The 17,831-nt window shown below is 29.2% G+C and overlaps 2 protein-coding genes across 2 annotated transcripts in view; one reads left to right on the forward strand and one right to left on the reverse strand.

Moving 5' to 3' along the window:
• LOC113375968 (sodium/potassium-transporting ATPase subunit beta-1-like) overlaps nt 1-2,205 on the forward strand; it is a 43,819-nt gene extending 41,614 nt beyond the window's left edge. The window contains exon 7 of the mRNA XM_026615905.1: nt 1,858-2,205. Coding sequence (XP_026471690.1) covers nt 1,858-1,967 — 110 coding nt within the window. The 3' untranslated portion in view covers nt 1,968-2,205. The remainder of the gene's footprint in view (nt 1-1,857) is intronic.
• Nucleotides 2,206-6,910: 4,705 nt separating this feature from the next.
• LOC113375024 overlaps nt 6,911-17,831 on the reverse strand; it is a 50,963-nt gene continuing 40,042 nt past the window's right edge. The window contains exon 7 of the mRNA XM_026614978.1: nt 6,911-6,999. Coding sequence (XP_026470763.1) covers nt 6,911-6,999 — 89 coding nt within the window. The remainder of the gene's footprint in view (nt 7,000-17,831) is intronic.

The raw sequence follows: 17,831 nt of genomic DNA on the forward strand, positions 1-17,831 counted from the left end.
AGCAATCAGAACCTTACGCCTAAGACTGTTGGGTTGAACTTCTCCTTACTTCGTATTTTTTAGATGGTAACCCAATAGTTAATGATCCACGTTAGTTTGATGATTTCATTGTTAGAATTTATCTAATAGGGCTTACTTTGTATTGGTGCAGCAATGCCGGTTAAGGGCTATTTTCACTTGGAAACATATTGCTATCTATATTTCCAAGTGAAAATCTTTGTCATTGCTGTCTGACAACAGGCTGCTCGAAGTGGGTATCGAACCCGAGACCTCTGAATCATCGTTTTTGAATATTTACAATTCAGGAATTTTTTACAATATTTCTACAATCGTAACTCAATACAAGACGACGTACTTTTCTTGAAATCTTGGTGTTTAATGTTTTTACCTTGGAAATATGTACGCAAAATAAAGCGTTTTTTCAAGATTTAACGTTACAACATGATTTTAATAAAATTATCAAAAAAAAAAAATGAATGCATATAGCACAAACAGAAAATATAAATTTAGCTTTAACTTGATTCAATTGTAATTACTCTTCTGGTTGCTGTATAATAATAAATAAAAAAAAACTTGCTTCAATGATTCTATTCTTAATTAATGCTAATTAATTAAAAGGCATAACTACTATACTTTCAGACAATTTGCAAAAACACATCTACAAAGTACAAATGCAGTTAACACAATCAATAACATTATAAGAATGAATTTATTATGTAATATAAAAACACAATTTTAAGTGATGCCCATCATAAGTACATGTGCGCATGAATAATTTTTAAGAAACCACAATTATTTAAAATTCATTTTAAACTACGCTAAAATCATAATTCATAGTGATGATTGTTATATATGAATTTTGTAACTTATTGCATGCTTAATGACAAGTGAAAATTCGCTATTACTTAATTAATGTGTAATGAATATTAAAAATTAATGAGAAATAAAAATAGTAACAAGAATAGTGTTTTAATTGTGGTAGTAAGCAAAAAGTTGTCCAAAATATTCGCAAAAAATCGTAATTTTTCCTCAATTACACAAGAACTTATTAGGTTTCACTGCCCGAACAAGCGACCGACGGACTATAATACACTATTTTTTTTATCTACAATGTGTAAAATGTTTTTAATAAAAAAGAATTATATTATTAATAGCAATCAGGACTTAATAGTCATATAAACTTGTGATGACTTTTTAATAACATGGCTTTCTAAATGACAACCCAACGGTTGAGCAATCTTTTTGATAAAGTTATTACTAGAATTACTAATACTAAAAAAAATGGTATACAAAAATTCCGTATAAGAACAATTTCATTTCGAAACATATTTTTATCTATATTCAGGTAAAAACCAATGTCAATTATTTTTTAATTTTTTTTTTTATAATTTTATTTGAACAGCGATCAGAACTTATGGGTTCTTTGAGCTGTTGTGATTAATATCTTACAAACTACGTTACGAAACATATTGCTATTTATATTTCCAAGTGAAAACCGTTGTCACTGTTGTCTGACAACAGGCTGCTCGAAGTGGGTATCGAACCCGGGATCTCTGAAACAAGTCCCGTCGCTCTTAACCGCCTACCTACGGGCGAGCTCATTTTTTAAATTTAATAATATTTTTTAATCAAAATAAAAGTATTTTACTATTATTTTGCTTAATTGTCATACCAAACTATTAATTATGTACTATGTACTATTAAGTTCCTGATAAAGATCAATAAACCAAAACAAGTCTTCAAAACATGGATGTTACAATTTATTTATAATTATTATTATTATTACATGATATGACTAATTGATGACTTGAACATTTAATTTCGGAATCCTTATCACAAATAATTTTTCCTTTCCAGTGGGACGTTTGATCAACGTGGAATGTCGTGCCTGGGCCAGGAACATCATCTATCGTGGTGGCAACAAGGATCGACAAGGATCCGTCCATTTCGAACTGATGATTGATTAGAATCGACATTATTAGTGTTAATTTTACTTTATTGATATCCTAAGCATTATCGTTCTGTGTTATCGCGCCTTGTACATCGTTGCAAAATAGCTCGTACGTCGATGTTGTGAATAGAATTTAAGTTTTAATTTTAAGTATGATAATTAATGAAGTGTTTAATAAATCAAAATGAACTTTGAGTATAATAGACTTTATATTTATATCTAAATAAAGTTTACGCGGTTTTGTTATCATTAAAGGTGTAAGATTTTAATATTTATAATTGTTTATATATTAGCTATAAATGTGTAAATATACGTTATTTAATATAGTACAAAACAAGTTGATTTATTTAATGCCTATTGTGAAATATGTTAGTGTAGTATAAAATGCTTATATTTTATTATGTATTTAGAAAATATATTACATTTACTTATTACTTTATACTTATGTTATTATTTTGCGGAGGGTTTTCCAAAATTTCTATCAAATTATCAAATATAGCTGAATGTACTTTGTATAGTTTGCTATGAAAAAAAAAATATCAAATGCTATAAAAATGCGAAGATAAATATGTATATCAATTGATAAAGGGTTATTCAAACTATATCTTAGTCAAAAGTGCTAATTTTTATAATCATAAACTCATGTCCAATACTAACAATTACGTCTAGAGTATTTTGCGTTGATGTTCCTGTACTGTTATTATAACGTTACATAAATAAACATAAAATTAAATAAACATAGACAGACATAATTATAATAAAATTGTTTATATATATATATATATATATACATGTATATTCATTAGGGTGGTCCTTAAAATGATTATTTTCGAATTTCCTTGCTCCCAGGAGCTGAAACTTTCAGATAATTTGTTTTTTTATCAATTTGGAACCATTTGAGCCCTTGAGAGCAAGGAAATTCAAAAATGACCATTTTTAAAACCACCCTGATATATATATATATATATATATATATATATATACTAGCTAACCCGACGAACTCCGTTTCGCCACCAGATGGTTTCGTTTTATATTTGAAAAGGAAAAATTTGATTTTATTGCACAACAGTAATGAATTTATTTTGATTACAAAAATGAAGTGTTTCTCAGTTAAACTTCTCTAAGTAAATGAAAGTGAATCCGCAAACTATCCGTTTCATGGAAGTGATCTTTGGTAAACCACATTTTTTGTTTTTTGGTCTGACGTTAACACAAACAAAGCGGATGGCTTTCCAACTCGTGAACAGGCAACGTATGACTGCCCTTGTGAAAAACAATGATTTTCTAAATAATCTATTTGAAATTTATCCTGCAAACACTAAGCGATTGGCCTTGCGACTTGTTATTGCGAACGCAAGGCGAACTGGAAATTGCAATCGTTTGAAGTCAAACGGAAGACCAGTCGGAATCATTGGTATGTCACCAAATCGCAAGCAATTTTTGATTGAATGGTGATATTCAGTGCGTGTACATCATTATACTCTGTGGCAAGAATTGTTCGTTGACTTAACCAAGCATAATTCTGATAATTCTCACTAACGTCATTACTTGAATTTTTAATTACGGTGCGTGAAGTTCCAGCAATTTGCATTAAGGCACGATGCCATGCACAACTAATTTTTTAGCTATAAACCTTGCGGAGCTCAAGACCTTTCCAACGAATGCAAAATTGTCGAAAACGGTTCGTGCGTTCTAGAGTTATTTCGCCAGGAAGGAAAACCCGACTTATTTTTATATATAGAAGATGATCTATTTGAAATTATTTAAAACAATTGTTAATTATTTTCATTACTCGCATTTTTAATTAGGGCGCGTGAAGTTCCAGCAATTTCCATTAAGGCACGATGCCATCCACCACTAATTTTCTTAGCTATAAACCTTGCGGAACCCGAGACCTTTCCAACGAATGCAAAATTGTCGAAATCGGTTCGTGCGTTCTGGAGTTATTTCGTCAGGAAGGAAAACCCGACTTATTTTTATATATATAGAAGATAATGTTATATAATCATAACTACAGTCAACCCTCCTATAATGTGGTGAGAGCATACTTTGTAATATGGTAACCGTGCTATAAGATCCAACATACAATGCAAGTTAGTTCGTAGTGCGTTCTACAGAAAAGGTCATCGCGTTGTATGGGAACCATGCTATTAAAAATCCAGAATTAGTACAAATCATAGCGCGTCATATGAACACCAATAAATACAAAAGACATAATGAATTATAAATTAATTTTATTAATTATTAATTAATTTTATTAATTTTATTAGATAAAAAAAAGTGTAACGAAAGCTGAACTAAAACTATTTTTCAATAGATTTTTTCAAATAGATTATTTTAAAGGTCTAATGTTCTATGTATTGAAAAAGTTTATTTGGGAAGATATATACAACACAGAATTAACAAGACAGTTATATAACACGGTCGAAATATAAAGTGCCTCTTTCATGCTATATCACAACTATTTTATTTAAAATTTTGTTACCTACATGTAAATAATGATTTTCACTAGATTTTAGTAAATTTTATCTAGGTTTTACTAATGTAAGTAATTTTATGTAATGTCAGAAATGTAAATTAAAAGTTGTTTCGAAGATATGTAAACAATGTTCTAAAATATATATTGCAAATTATAAAAGCACCAAAGTCCGCATTTATACTATAAAAAAAAACAATTCTAAATCTATGTTTCATCTAGTTTTGAACGAATTCTTAGAGTTCTGCGTTATCGAAGATTTGACTGTATTGACTAATAATTACAACAAAGAAAATATGCAATACTCACTTATCACACAAAGTTATGAAGATGCCAAGCACAAGTGTTAATTCCACTAACATAAATCTGCCCTTGTTTCTTCGAGACCTCAAACACGCGACGATGACCCGGGTGCGTTTGGCGCCCGAGTCAACACGCCTTTGTTCTTGTCTCTACAGAACGCAGAAACATAATGAAAGAGGATCTTCGACTATTGCCACAATATCAACAATGCTGCATTGTTAGATACGAACTTCGGTCTGGTTTGTGTATATGATTTTAATTCCTATCTATAATATTTTTTGACAGCCCTTTGGCAATTGAGTAAACGGTATCTTCTAAGCACATAACAAGGGCGCGTAAATGACCGGTGAATGTTTTGATAAATTAATATTATGTAAATATCATAACATTACAAATTAATTAATTATTAAAGCGACTGTCTTTGAACAGAAATTAAAAAATAGTTTTTATTGACAGTTTTTCGTGAAATTTGTTGTTTAATTTATTTTTTGGCATAATACAACAACACTTTTGGCTTTCTTCAAGTCTCTTAAGGAAATTTGACTTTCTTAATCATTACGTATTGGTGTACATTTGACAAATGAGCTAGTGGTGCATGGCATTATGCCTTAAGGCAAGTTTGTTTAATTTGAAAATCTATTTGAAAATAATTGAAATAATTGTTTTTATTTATTGATCAATTTTTATCGCCTATTGATTTTTTTCCTCGAATTTTTAATTGCGGTTCTGGAAGTTTCAGCAATTTGCCTTAAGGTACATTGCCATGTCCTACTAGTTATATTTTGTTTGATTTCTAGTGATTATCCAGCGATTATTAAACCACTCTAATGTTTATACAGCTATAAAAAATAATTTTGGATTAAAACTATAATCGTAATTTAATTATTATCATAGTACAATAATTATAATATTTTGCATTTAAAAATGAAATTGGATTATTGAAAGTAATTGTTTCTTTATGTGCATGAGAGCCTATTTATAATGCTAGGAAACCACATTTTCATTACTTCCGATTAATTGATGTTGATCTTTATTCCTTATCGTCAACCTATTTAGTGTTGACAATATTAGGAGAACTATGTTGATTCGTCTTCTTTCAGTCGAAAGATCGATTGCTGATATTCTTCTTGATTCAGTTTATTACTATACATTTTCTTTACAGATTAGTAATCACTCCAACCGATGCAAATCTTCATTATCTCCATAACGATGTTCTAATTGGCTTTGTCAAACTTTGTAGAGCAGGTGCAAATATTGATAAATAAACATAAATGCAAAAGAGCACTTTAAAATCCAGTTTTTTCTTTGTCATTTCCTGGAATTTTCATAATTATGTATATGTATATATATACATATATATATATATATATATAATATATATATTAAATTTGTTTCAATTTATTTACCTCAAAATAAAATCAAATTATTGTCAAGTAGACTGACACGATTCATTTGTATATTAATGCCCTTATGCATGATGCTTCTATCTTTACTAGAAAGTATGAAGTCTTTCAATTTCTAATTTCTTGAAAGCAAGCAAAATTAATATATAAAACAAACTGTACATGTATTATAATATAATATTACAAGAGATATATCTATTTTATCAATATAATATCATTATTGTCTTAAAATAAGTTAACAGGTATGCTTATAAATAAAATAGATTTTGATTCAATAATTTACCAATTGCATTATTTTTGCGGAATAATTTTTGCAATATTTTGGATATTAAAATTACCTTAACTGATACTTAAGCTAAGTTCATGATCAATGTATAATGATAGTGTTACTTATCAAAAAATTACAAAATGTTATTACATTTTCATTTCATTTCTTAATTTATGAGGGCGATTCAATCAATTAAAATATATATAAATACCGACAATATTTTACACTTTATCGTATACTTTTTTTTATTTAATAATTTTATTAAAAAGGGTTTTATTTAAATAATTAATTCATAATATATAACATATATAATTATACAAGATAATTTTACTAATTTATAATTCGATATAAAAATATAGGATGCAAATCTGGAATTGGATTGAATTGAATTTAACGTTCAATTCATATAATTAACCCGCAGAGTTTTTAATAAATATTTGTGAAAATTCCTTTCATGCAGATGCCAAAGAACTTTTTACTATTTAGAATTCTTAATTTAAAATTTATACTTAAAGAAGGGAATCGACAGCATGTATGACACCATTTGTGGCTGGAATATTGGTGCTCACAACTTGCCCGTCGTTAACTTTAATTCGACCTGAAAAAAAAATCACAGAATTAGTTAATTTATATTATTAATGAATTAAAATTTATGAAAATTATAAAATTAATATATTAGGTTCACACTGTGAGAATTGTTGGAAATGTATATTACTATTTCAAAGAAAATTTTCTTTATTATCAGAGAAATAAATAATAATATACAAAAAACACATAATTTGGAACCATTATACTGAAATTTGCTGATGTTTAGGATAGAATAGGTGTAAATATAAAAATAAATAGTGGTGTATGGCATCGTGCCTTAAGGCAAATTGCTGGAACTTTCCGTACCGCAACGGAATGTTCGAGGAATATTAAATGTTTTCAAATAGATTATCATAAATAATGTAACATTGTCTAATATTTATTTATAAGAATTATAATATTATTATTATAGGGAGATGTCCTGAATAGTTTTTGGCAAGGGCAGATCCAGCCGTTACGGAGATACGGAGCAAAGACTGCAGAAAATATAAATCGAGTTTTTGAGAGAACGATGTATCACATTTTAGTGATCCAAAAACCTTTCAATTTTTAATGATTGGGAGAAGTAGTGATTAGTTTTTCGCAAAAGCAGGCCCAGCTGTTTAGAAGATAGAGATTGAAATAACTTTCTGCTTGTGTTGACAAAACAATTGCTTTTGAAAAAAAATTGTTTTTTATTTCAATTTTTAAAAAAATGTACATATATCAAAAATAATGCAGATTTTAATTTCAATTCTGGCTAAAGTTCTAAAGCTCACTTATATACTTTAAATAAATAATTTTATCTTTGTAATTCAGTTTTTATAATTTTTATAAATATTAGACAATGTAACATTTATAATAATCTATTTGAAACATTTAATATTTCTCGAACATTTCGTTATGGTACAGGAAGATTCAGCAACTTGCCTCAAGACATGATGCCATATACTACTAGTTTTATATATTTTTAAAATAGATTTTTTCGCTTTATAAGCATTGTATCAAATTTAAGCAAACTATGATTGAGAGTGCACAACTCGATTTTAAGCTCAACAAATAAAACGATATACAATAACAATCTAATAATTTTTAGAATAATAACCATACGATTCAATTAAACATAATATTTATTTACATCACCTCATAATAAAAAAGCATACAAATGAAATGTTTGACTTGATTAAATATCATCACCAGGAAGTAAAAGTTTTTTATTTGTAGACACAGATTCATAATCTAGTTAAACATTTCTATTGAATGAAACACTCTCTAAAATAATCAAATTTATAAAATCAATGTCATTGACATTTATGAAATACTCACTTTCTTGATACATCTTGATGTATCATCATCTCACTCATAAAAGACTAAATTGATGATTGCGAAATAAGAAAGTTTTGTATACACAAAAATATTTGTTTGAATTCCATAATTAGAGAATGGCATTAGTGAGGGTTTCAATTATAGCACTTCGCTAAATAAAAACGTTATAAACTTAATTAAAATAATTTACTTCCAAATTGAGTTGTTCTAGTATAATATATACAACACAAATTGAAAGTTTTGAATAAGTGTTGAAAATTAAATTTATCATATGGCATTTTTGATAATAAATATAATTTAACTTGTTTGGGAACAATTAGGCTTCAAAGCATACTCACATGCAAAGGTATATGCTTACACATATTATATATGTAATTATATATATATATATATATATATATATATATATATATATAAATATCTATGTAGTATATATTATGTATATAATGTATTACGTTTATTTTCCTATATGGTAGTTTTCCTGATTATCTGTACATTACATAATATTTGCATATTGCATTAGAACGCATACTTGTTGTAACTACACTATATGTGATTAATTAATAATTATTCTCCAGCATGAGTTGCTAATAAAATTAGTAATACATAATATGAAAATTATCCATGCTATGGTATAAGATATTGTATATTTTATTTTATATTTACACGTTTAGACATGTTATATCGAATGTTATATAAAAATTGAAAAAAATCGCAAGGCAGAGCGGATTTTAAAAGTCCATGGTTAAAAAAATCCACCACCGATATCTCAGAAATAAGTAAAGTTAAGAATTTTTTAACAATAATAGTTGGAAGTATAGGGAAAAAGATGTATAACCAGCCATCACCTTGATTCTTACGACGTTGCTAACGGACTGTAAACGGCAATGTTTGAAAATCCATAACAAGTTATTTTCTTTCGTTGTTAATTTATTTGGTTGTGAGCACTGTTGTTTAGTTTGCGAGACCCTAATATAATTTTTAAGTAAACGTTATTGAATATTTTTAAAAGATGTATTATTATTTTTAATTTAGATTCAACAGTTTTTTATATATTTTTTGTGCATTTTAATTACAATCTGTCACACTTAGGGCATTCAGTAATTGTTTTGACTTATTATATGGATTTTTTAATAGATGGCAACCCAGTAGTTGTCCAATCCAATTATGACTAATTATCTATACTCGAAGTATTTATTGACATTAAACAATTCTTTATACAACCTTTGTGAGAGAACCAACTGAACTTTTACCCTGGCAGAGATGCAAACAATAGAAATAATAAATGAAAAAGTTATTTAAGTTATATTACTATTTTACAAAAGATAAATTAAGTAAATTATAAATTGAATAAATAGTTTTTAACTCTGCTGATAAATATTTCTTACGTAATACTAGGCCGGAGTTATATACAGTGTTTTCTCTTTGAAAAATATGCTCATGGAGTTTATAGTTTGCATTGATTAAATAATGTAGCTATTATTTCGTAAAATCCCTTTATAATTAAAAATAAGATAGTCACGCCTTTAGGTGAAAAAAAAACAAAGTAACACATTTTTCAAAAACAGAGAAAAAAAATTACAATGATGAATTACCTGGGAGTTTAACTGAACATAGTTTTTTGTTTGATATGTATTATTTGTTCGGATATAGTTGGCTTGGTTTTCACGATATAATTGCTCAAAGTCAAATTGGACCTTTTTGCCCCGCCCTACCCTATATAAAACATATTCTCGATAAAAGCTTTAACCACTTAACTGTGGCGCGCTCATCAAACATTGAGAACAGTTTCTTGTCTTTCTTTCCTCTTTTTGTTATGACGAATATATTCACAGTCAATCACAAGGTAAGTAGCGCTGGCGAAATATCAGATAAAAACATAGGTTTATTTTGCAAATTAAAAAGCCTTATTTTCAAAATCGTCAGTGACTCGATCAAGTTTGCATAGTTCTACTTATCAATGAAAAAACATGAATTCTAATATCCAACCTGTACCGCAAATTCTTCTAAAATTGTTCGAACTTTTAGTGAACTTAACACGTTGACGTAAATTTGCCATATATACAACTTGCATAATTTTTATACTTCCGAAAATCGAGAGTGCAATGATGATCCTGAATTTACTTACTAACACATTATAAATATAGATAGTTTTTTTCTTTCAGCAGATTGATTTTTCTTAGCAGCAGTTTATTTTATCCTACAACAAGCAAGAAGTTTTGACCGTGTACGCAATTTGATATAAATCTGTTTTATTTTTAGACCAAACAAAGATTCCCATCAAAATTAAAGAGAATTTAAAACTTTCACAAGAGGAGTGTCCACGTGGAGAACGTTTTTTGTCGTAACTTGTTTTTCGTTGTGATTTCAACGCATTCTATGCAAATGCAAAATATGATGATATGAAAGTGATGAGTGCGTGCGTGTCAGACCGTCAGACCGCGTGTGGTGCGATAATTCCAAGTTGTAGACGATGCGTAATTATTAATTGGACGGCCGGTATAAATTTATAAGATGAAAATATGTAAATATAACTTTTAGATGTTTTTTTACGATTGCTTTTTCTCCAAATATAGGGACCTTATAGAAAAAGCTATGCCTAATTGCTGTGCGATCAGGCGTTTTAGGGGCCGTTCAAATATTACGTAAGCACAATAGGGGGACGGGGGGGTTATTGATTTGGGGTAAATAATTGTACTAAATCTGCTTATGTAATACTTGAACGATCCCTTATACATAAATCTCAATTCACGTATGTATTACCAAGAAGACATCAGAAAGCTGCACTTATGGTAAAATTGTTATTTGAGGTTTGTACGTTTTGTAGGTTAAGTTTTATGTGTTAAACTCATGAACGCACAGCAAATACAGTAATACCCCGCTGTTTCGGTTTAGCGCTCTTTTATTTCAAGCCAGGTTATGAAGGGGTAAATGTGGAACAAAAAAATATTTCAAGAAGAAGCGCTGTCTTTCTAATGATGAGATCAAGGAATTAACTGAACAAGAAAAAACAAAAATGTTGACATCAGTGATTCAGAGGAAGAGCAAAAAGAACTTTTGATGGCATTTGTAAAAAAGAGTTTGTCTACAATAACTAAAATAATGGATCAATTCAATGATAATGATCCGAATTTTGACAGAAGGTTAAAAGAGGGGCCTGGTGTTAGAGATGCTCTACACGTTTATGAAAAACTTTTAACAGAACAACGCAAAAGAAAAATGCAAACGACATTACATGCTTTTGCCACAAAAAACAGAACACTGAAAACGCGAAAAGCTAACTACATATGACTGACTTAGTGTATGTTATTTATATTTTGTTTTTATTTTTGCAAGAAACAATAATGTGGTATTAATTTGGGTTTTCAGAAATAAATGTTAAACGGAGTATTACTGTACATAGATTTTTGGTTATTTGTTATTATCCCACCCATTACCATAAGATTTATATATTATCCAATTATTGGTCTCATAATCTGCCATTATTTTATATTCAAAACACATGTCCTAAACATATAGTTCAATTTGTATGTTTAATGTCTCACAAATTCCAAATTTGATTCTGATGATTTTTGTCAATTTAAAGTCAAATAACCAACTTTATTTGAAACGATAGAGCTTTTCAAATTGCTTTTCATAAAACTCTAATAAAATACCAAAGAATATTTTGAATATAATATAAGCCTGAGTAAGTTGCATGGCTAGCTTTTGTGGTCATTTTACACAAAGTAATTAATAAAAGTATAAAGAACCTATGCGGTATCTTGTCTTAAGGCGAGTTGCAAAAACTTAATGATATGTAAAAATATTTGATTTAATCAAGCGGAATTGTGATTCTGCAACTTTTCAAATAGGGACGATAAAATTTTCAAAATGTAACACACTTTGAACAATTTTTATGACTAACCTATTGCGTAGGCCAGTGATATATATTTTAGTATGTTCGAAGACCATTAACTCTATTGCTATATGAAGCTTTATTAAAATCGTCAAAAAGGTTTTCTTAAACAATTAATTACAAAGAACAAATCAGGCCGATCTTCACCAAAAACTCATCAACACAATTGTCAACAGATATCTTGCAAATGATTTTTCAAAATCGAAAAAAATTTTTGCATCTTTTAGCTTATTCTGAAGTCTCGGTCAATCGACTAACCAATCAATTTACTTTTATCGTATGGTTTTTAAATTTTTTAAATCGGTACAGGAGTTTTTGAGGAAACATCGACGAAAGATCAAAATTTGACTCGCATACAACCATATACCTTTGATCAATTTACACGTGTCGAAAAAATGAAAATGAGTAAAGCGTCGATAAAACATCAAATTATCATATAGGATTATTTTCTTTTCCTTCTAGGAGAATAAATCTATGATTTTAGTCATAATTCACAAAATAAAAACAATCAATAAATGTTAATCACTAATTTTTTATTAAAAGAAATTAAGCTCAGCATCAACATTCCAACTACTGCTTTACTATTCGTGCAAATTGATAAAAGAAAAGTATGAAATCAAAAGTAACGCACATTCATCGGCGATGATTCTCAAGACCACATGGTTAACCTTTGATCTTCATCGGCGATTGATAGTTGACTTTAGAAATCCTATTACAATCGCCATAAAATACGCTGGCGAACACAGTCATTAATGTGTACTACGATAAATAACATTTTCTAATAGGAACTTTTCGATGTAGGTCCCCATGATAGACGGTCGAAGGTAGTGGCACACAGTTGTACACCTTTTTGGTAATTTCGAATTAGTGAAATTGTTTGATTAATTTATGTACGTGAACATTTTACTAATATAAGAATATTGTACATGTGAAGTATATTCAAATAATACCATCACAATATGAAAACCATACGTTTATTAACAATAAGTTAAAGCAAAATCATCGATCATGATAGATTGTATTTAATGGTGCATAACTGCAGATCAAAGCCATCCGACTACAGTTTGTGACAACCGCATAAGTCATGCAACACTTTCCCAACTTATTGAGAGTACCTGCCTATCACATATTGTCTCTGGGTTATTGAGCTTGAACTACAGATTTATTTATGAGAAACAAGTGCATTGTTATAACTTTATAGCGGATATATGCAGGCGAACCAGTGGCGTCTCCTGCTTCGAGATAATTAAAACATTAATAAATAGGTGTGCAGTTTTGCTTCAAAGCAAGGTGCATGAACTTTCGGATACCTATAATTAGTCCAGAGATAGAGATATAAGTGTCAAATGTTTTCATACTTCAAATTTCCAAATTTTTATATAAGTTTGCACATGTTATACAGTAAGAGGCCGCTCAACGATGCTTTCCTTAGCGCTACTTTATTTCAGCCCGGGAATTAAACGTAAAAATATGGGTGGAATGTTGTAATCGTAAAAAAATTGTGAAATTACAGGATTTAGATTACGTAAATGTAAAAATGTCAAAAAAAAATGTTTAAGATTCAAGAAATGACGGTCTGCAGAAAACACTTTCGCTACGAAAGTATTTTATTCAGCAGGGGTGGCATGCAGTATGAGCCAGCAAACCGACCAAGTATTTGTTACACAAAATATTTGAAGATCTTCCAATCATTATCGATAAAAATGTATTTAGAAATTAAAAACTGCACTTCTAAAAAGCTAAAAACCACAATAACAAAATCAAAATACTCAGAGTACTATATCTTGAAGCAAAAGTTCACACACTGTATGTCGTCTATAGACGACACTTGTAAACAAATATCGACAAGCGAATACGCCTATTATATAGGCAACGCTCATAGCAAAAGAGTTAAAGATGTTTTAACTTTAACCCTTTGCCCCCGAATTAAATTTGGCGCTGGGTAGGTATGGTACTACTCTGAATTCATCTGAATACGCAACAAGAATTAACAATTGTTTTGTGAGCTTTAGATATATCTTAACTCAAATACACTTATTTTGTAATATATTTTCTGTGGTGCTGAGAGCAGACATACAAGCGGAACGTAAAAAGGGTTTAGTGGCTGAGAGTATACATACGAGGGCAAAGGGTTAAAGCAGAAAGAAAACAAAAATATCAGATCGTAGTTATTTCAAATAAGAACATAAAAAACGGATATTGTAAATACTATTTACTAAATAGGTGTTTAACCACTTTGACTAAAATTTGTTCCACTTTATCCAGAAATCAACAAAAAGGCAGAACATTGAAAGCATGGAATAGACGGAATGATCTGAATAACCTATAACTTTATGAGTAATTTTTATTTTTGTTTAAATCCTTTGGTTTTATTCAAAATTTGTTTATTATATAGTAATTTTTACACCTGTCCTGAAACAGACAATAAGTAAAAGTATAGGATTACTTTAAAAATACAAAATCATATGACTGTTGACAGATATTAATGTAACATGATTTTTTTCAATCTTGCCATATAGGAAGTGTTTTGGCGTAGTACTCTGCTAAGTGAGTTTGGATGCGTTCGATTTTCATTTTTTATTGTGTTAATGTCGGTGTCTTCATGCATTAATCTATTTGATACATATTTTGGGGCGTTCAAAACGTATTTTAGTAATTTATTTTGATATCTTGAAATTTTTGTCAAGTTTGATTTGGAAGCTGATCTTAATAATTGTACACCGTATGTTCAAATTGGCTAAATAATTGGTACGACTAAAGTTTGGAATTTAATCAATTAAAATTTAAACTTTTCTAATATTATGAAAAATATTTTATTAAAATATTTAAATAAAATTTCTCATTTATATTTATGTTTTTTAAAGATTATGATTGTTTCTCGATTTCTTCGCATTTACTAAGGGGGTGTCCATTAATCACTTGAGGTTTTTAGAGAAAGGAGTGTTTTGACAAAGAATCACAAAATATCACGTAGGGGAGGAAGGGGTATAGTAAAATAGCACGTAATTTATTTTTTACCTGATTTTTTTTTAAATCCGAACATTTTCAAAAAAAAATAAAAATTTTACCATTTTTTCTCGTAACTAAAAATACACGTGATGTTTAGTGGAGGAGGGGAGGGGGAATAATGAATATCACCATAAATCACCAAAGGGGTTCAAAAATCCTTAAAAAATCGATCCGTTATTAATGGATGCTTTCTAATTTTTAACTTCTCGTAAGGCATAGTAATCGCAAAAAAAAATCGAAACCGAAAATTTATATATATCTTTACGTTTCAAAACCTTCTGAACATTTTGGCATACCTTAGAAAAAATGGATGTACGTGCGTGTGTGCGTGTTTGTATGTGCGTGTATGTGTGTTTGCGGATACAAATTTTTGTCGACGATTTCGAGAACACGGATGAAGCGATTTGAATAATTAAAAAAACATTCGATTCGTATTGATAAGGAGAGTTGCTGATTAGTTTTTCGCAAAGGCAGGTCTATCCGTTCCGAAGATATGGGGCAAAAAGTGCCAAAAACGGTAACTCAGTTTTTAAGAGAACGGAGCGTCCGAATAATTCAAAAAACATTTTACTTGTATTAACAAGATAAAGAACTGAACAAATTTTCATGAAGGCAGGTCTAGCGGTTTCGGTGATCTAGAAAAAAAAGTAAAAAAAAATGCCATTTGGCGGTCAAAAATGATCATTAGACATATGCACATCAAATTATCAGATATTTTATAGAGATTTTAACAATAAGTATAAATTTTGTTTACATCCTATAGGTTCCGTACCAATGTTTATCCGTTAGACGGCGACGCGACGCTTACGCGCTTCGATATTTCGTCTCTATGCAGTTAAAGCAGTACGATTGCTTTCAAATAAATTTCAGAATTTCCAAAATATTTCAAAATAAACTTTTCTCCAAAAAGTGTTTTTTTTTTCAAAAAAAAAGTAAATTTTTGACAAAAATTTATAGTTTTTCAAAAATCTAATTTTTTCAGAGCATTTTTTTCCAAAAATGTTAATATTCTAAAAAAAATAATTTGTAAAATGTAAAATAGATGCCATACGCCCCACTAGTAAGGATTAGAAATTATCTTGGATTCGACCCTCTCCAACTTCAAACACAAACCCTCCACTGGTTTCGATGCTTTTATGGCGGATGTGCACATTCGAACAATGGACGTCGCGGGTGCGCACCGCGGACCGAGCGTGCACATTCTAAAAAGATAATAATCGGTTGATAAACTATAGGCAATGTATTCGCATGTATACATTATGGTCTCGGTGAGATATCAGTGAAGGGGTTCCATTTGAAAGTAGCAGCCGAAGAATGGTAGTTTAATAGAATTATGCAACCCACACGATAAAAGATAAATACCGGTTTAGAAATATCAATAAAATTACAGAAGATTATTTAGATCGAATTGCTATATCATCAACGAGCGGCAAGAAGATAAGATAGTAAACGGATTCCGTACGTACTTTTATGGTAATATTCCATAAACGTAATCGTATATGGAATATTGCTAATGTCAGAATACATTATTACTTGATTCAAAAATAGCCTAAATTTATTTTTACTATTACAACCTGATGCCTTATATAAGAAAGTAAGTATAAAGCGAAGATTTCAACAACTGCAAATCTCTTTATTTGTATCGCAATAAAAAGTATAAATATAAATTTTATGGATGCATTTTAACAGAGAAAATTTTCTGATTATCTTGATTCTTCAGGAGATTTGGAATAATTATTTATTTAATATATCGCTTTAAAATTGCTTTTTTTAACTTAATTTACTTTTTTATTTGTTGATTTTTAGTAAAGACTCAGATGGTCCTGTTTACCTCACCCGGGGGTTTTATATAAAAAAAACTGATGAAACTAACTTAAAATTAACAACACATTTTATAAAATAATTAAATAACGTATACTTAAAAATTATATTGAGATCTTGTGAACTAAACAGCAGTGTGAGCACCAAAAAACTAACAACACAAGAAAATATGTTTGTTATAGATCAAACATTGCCATTTGTTCCCTTATAGCCACATCGTTAAAATCAATGTGATGTCTGGTTATAAATATTTTTTCTTCTACTTTCAAATATTGTTGTTAACAAATTCCTAACTTCACTGATTTTTGAGATATTGGTGGTAGACTTTAAGCCCCGCGGACCTTTAAGCCCCGCTCTACACTACCTCTAAAACACGGGCTGATTGTTTTTTTTTCAACAAATTTAATCAAATTTCTATCACTTTTTTATTTCGCAAAGATAGTTTTCCATTGGTATAATAAGTAATTTCTTTGTTGCCCTGATAATGGAAAATCCCACGGCATTCGGAGCATTTTATAAGATTCTATACACACACCCATGCATACATATATATTATATATATATATATATATATATATATGTATATATATATATATATATATATATATATATATATATATACAAACGTGCTGATACACTACAATCATTAATTCATCGATATCGATATTGACAATCGATGATGGGAAGATCCACGATAATTATAAATAATTATTTTCAATTAAATAATCGAATGAAATAGAATGCGTTACGTCCATAACACTTACAATTAAGATTTTTCATGTATCCAATAATTAATTGCATTGCTGTAA

Source organism: Ctenocephalides felis, unplaced genomic scaffold (genome assembly GCF_003426905.1).
Source record: "Ctenocephalides felis isolate EL2017-DRISC unplaced genomic scaffold, ASM342690v1 CF-g0.4_SCAFFOLD_01886, whole genome shotgun sequence".
NCBI lineage: Eukaryota > Metazoa > Arthropoda > Insecta > Siphonaptera > Pulicidae > Ctenocephalides > Ctenocephalides felis.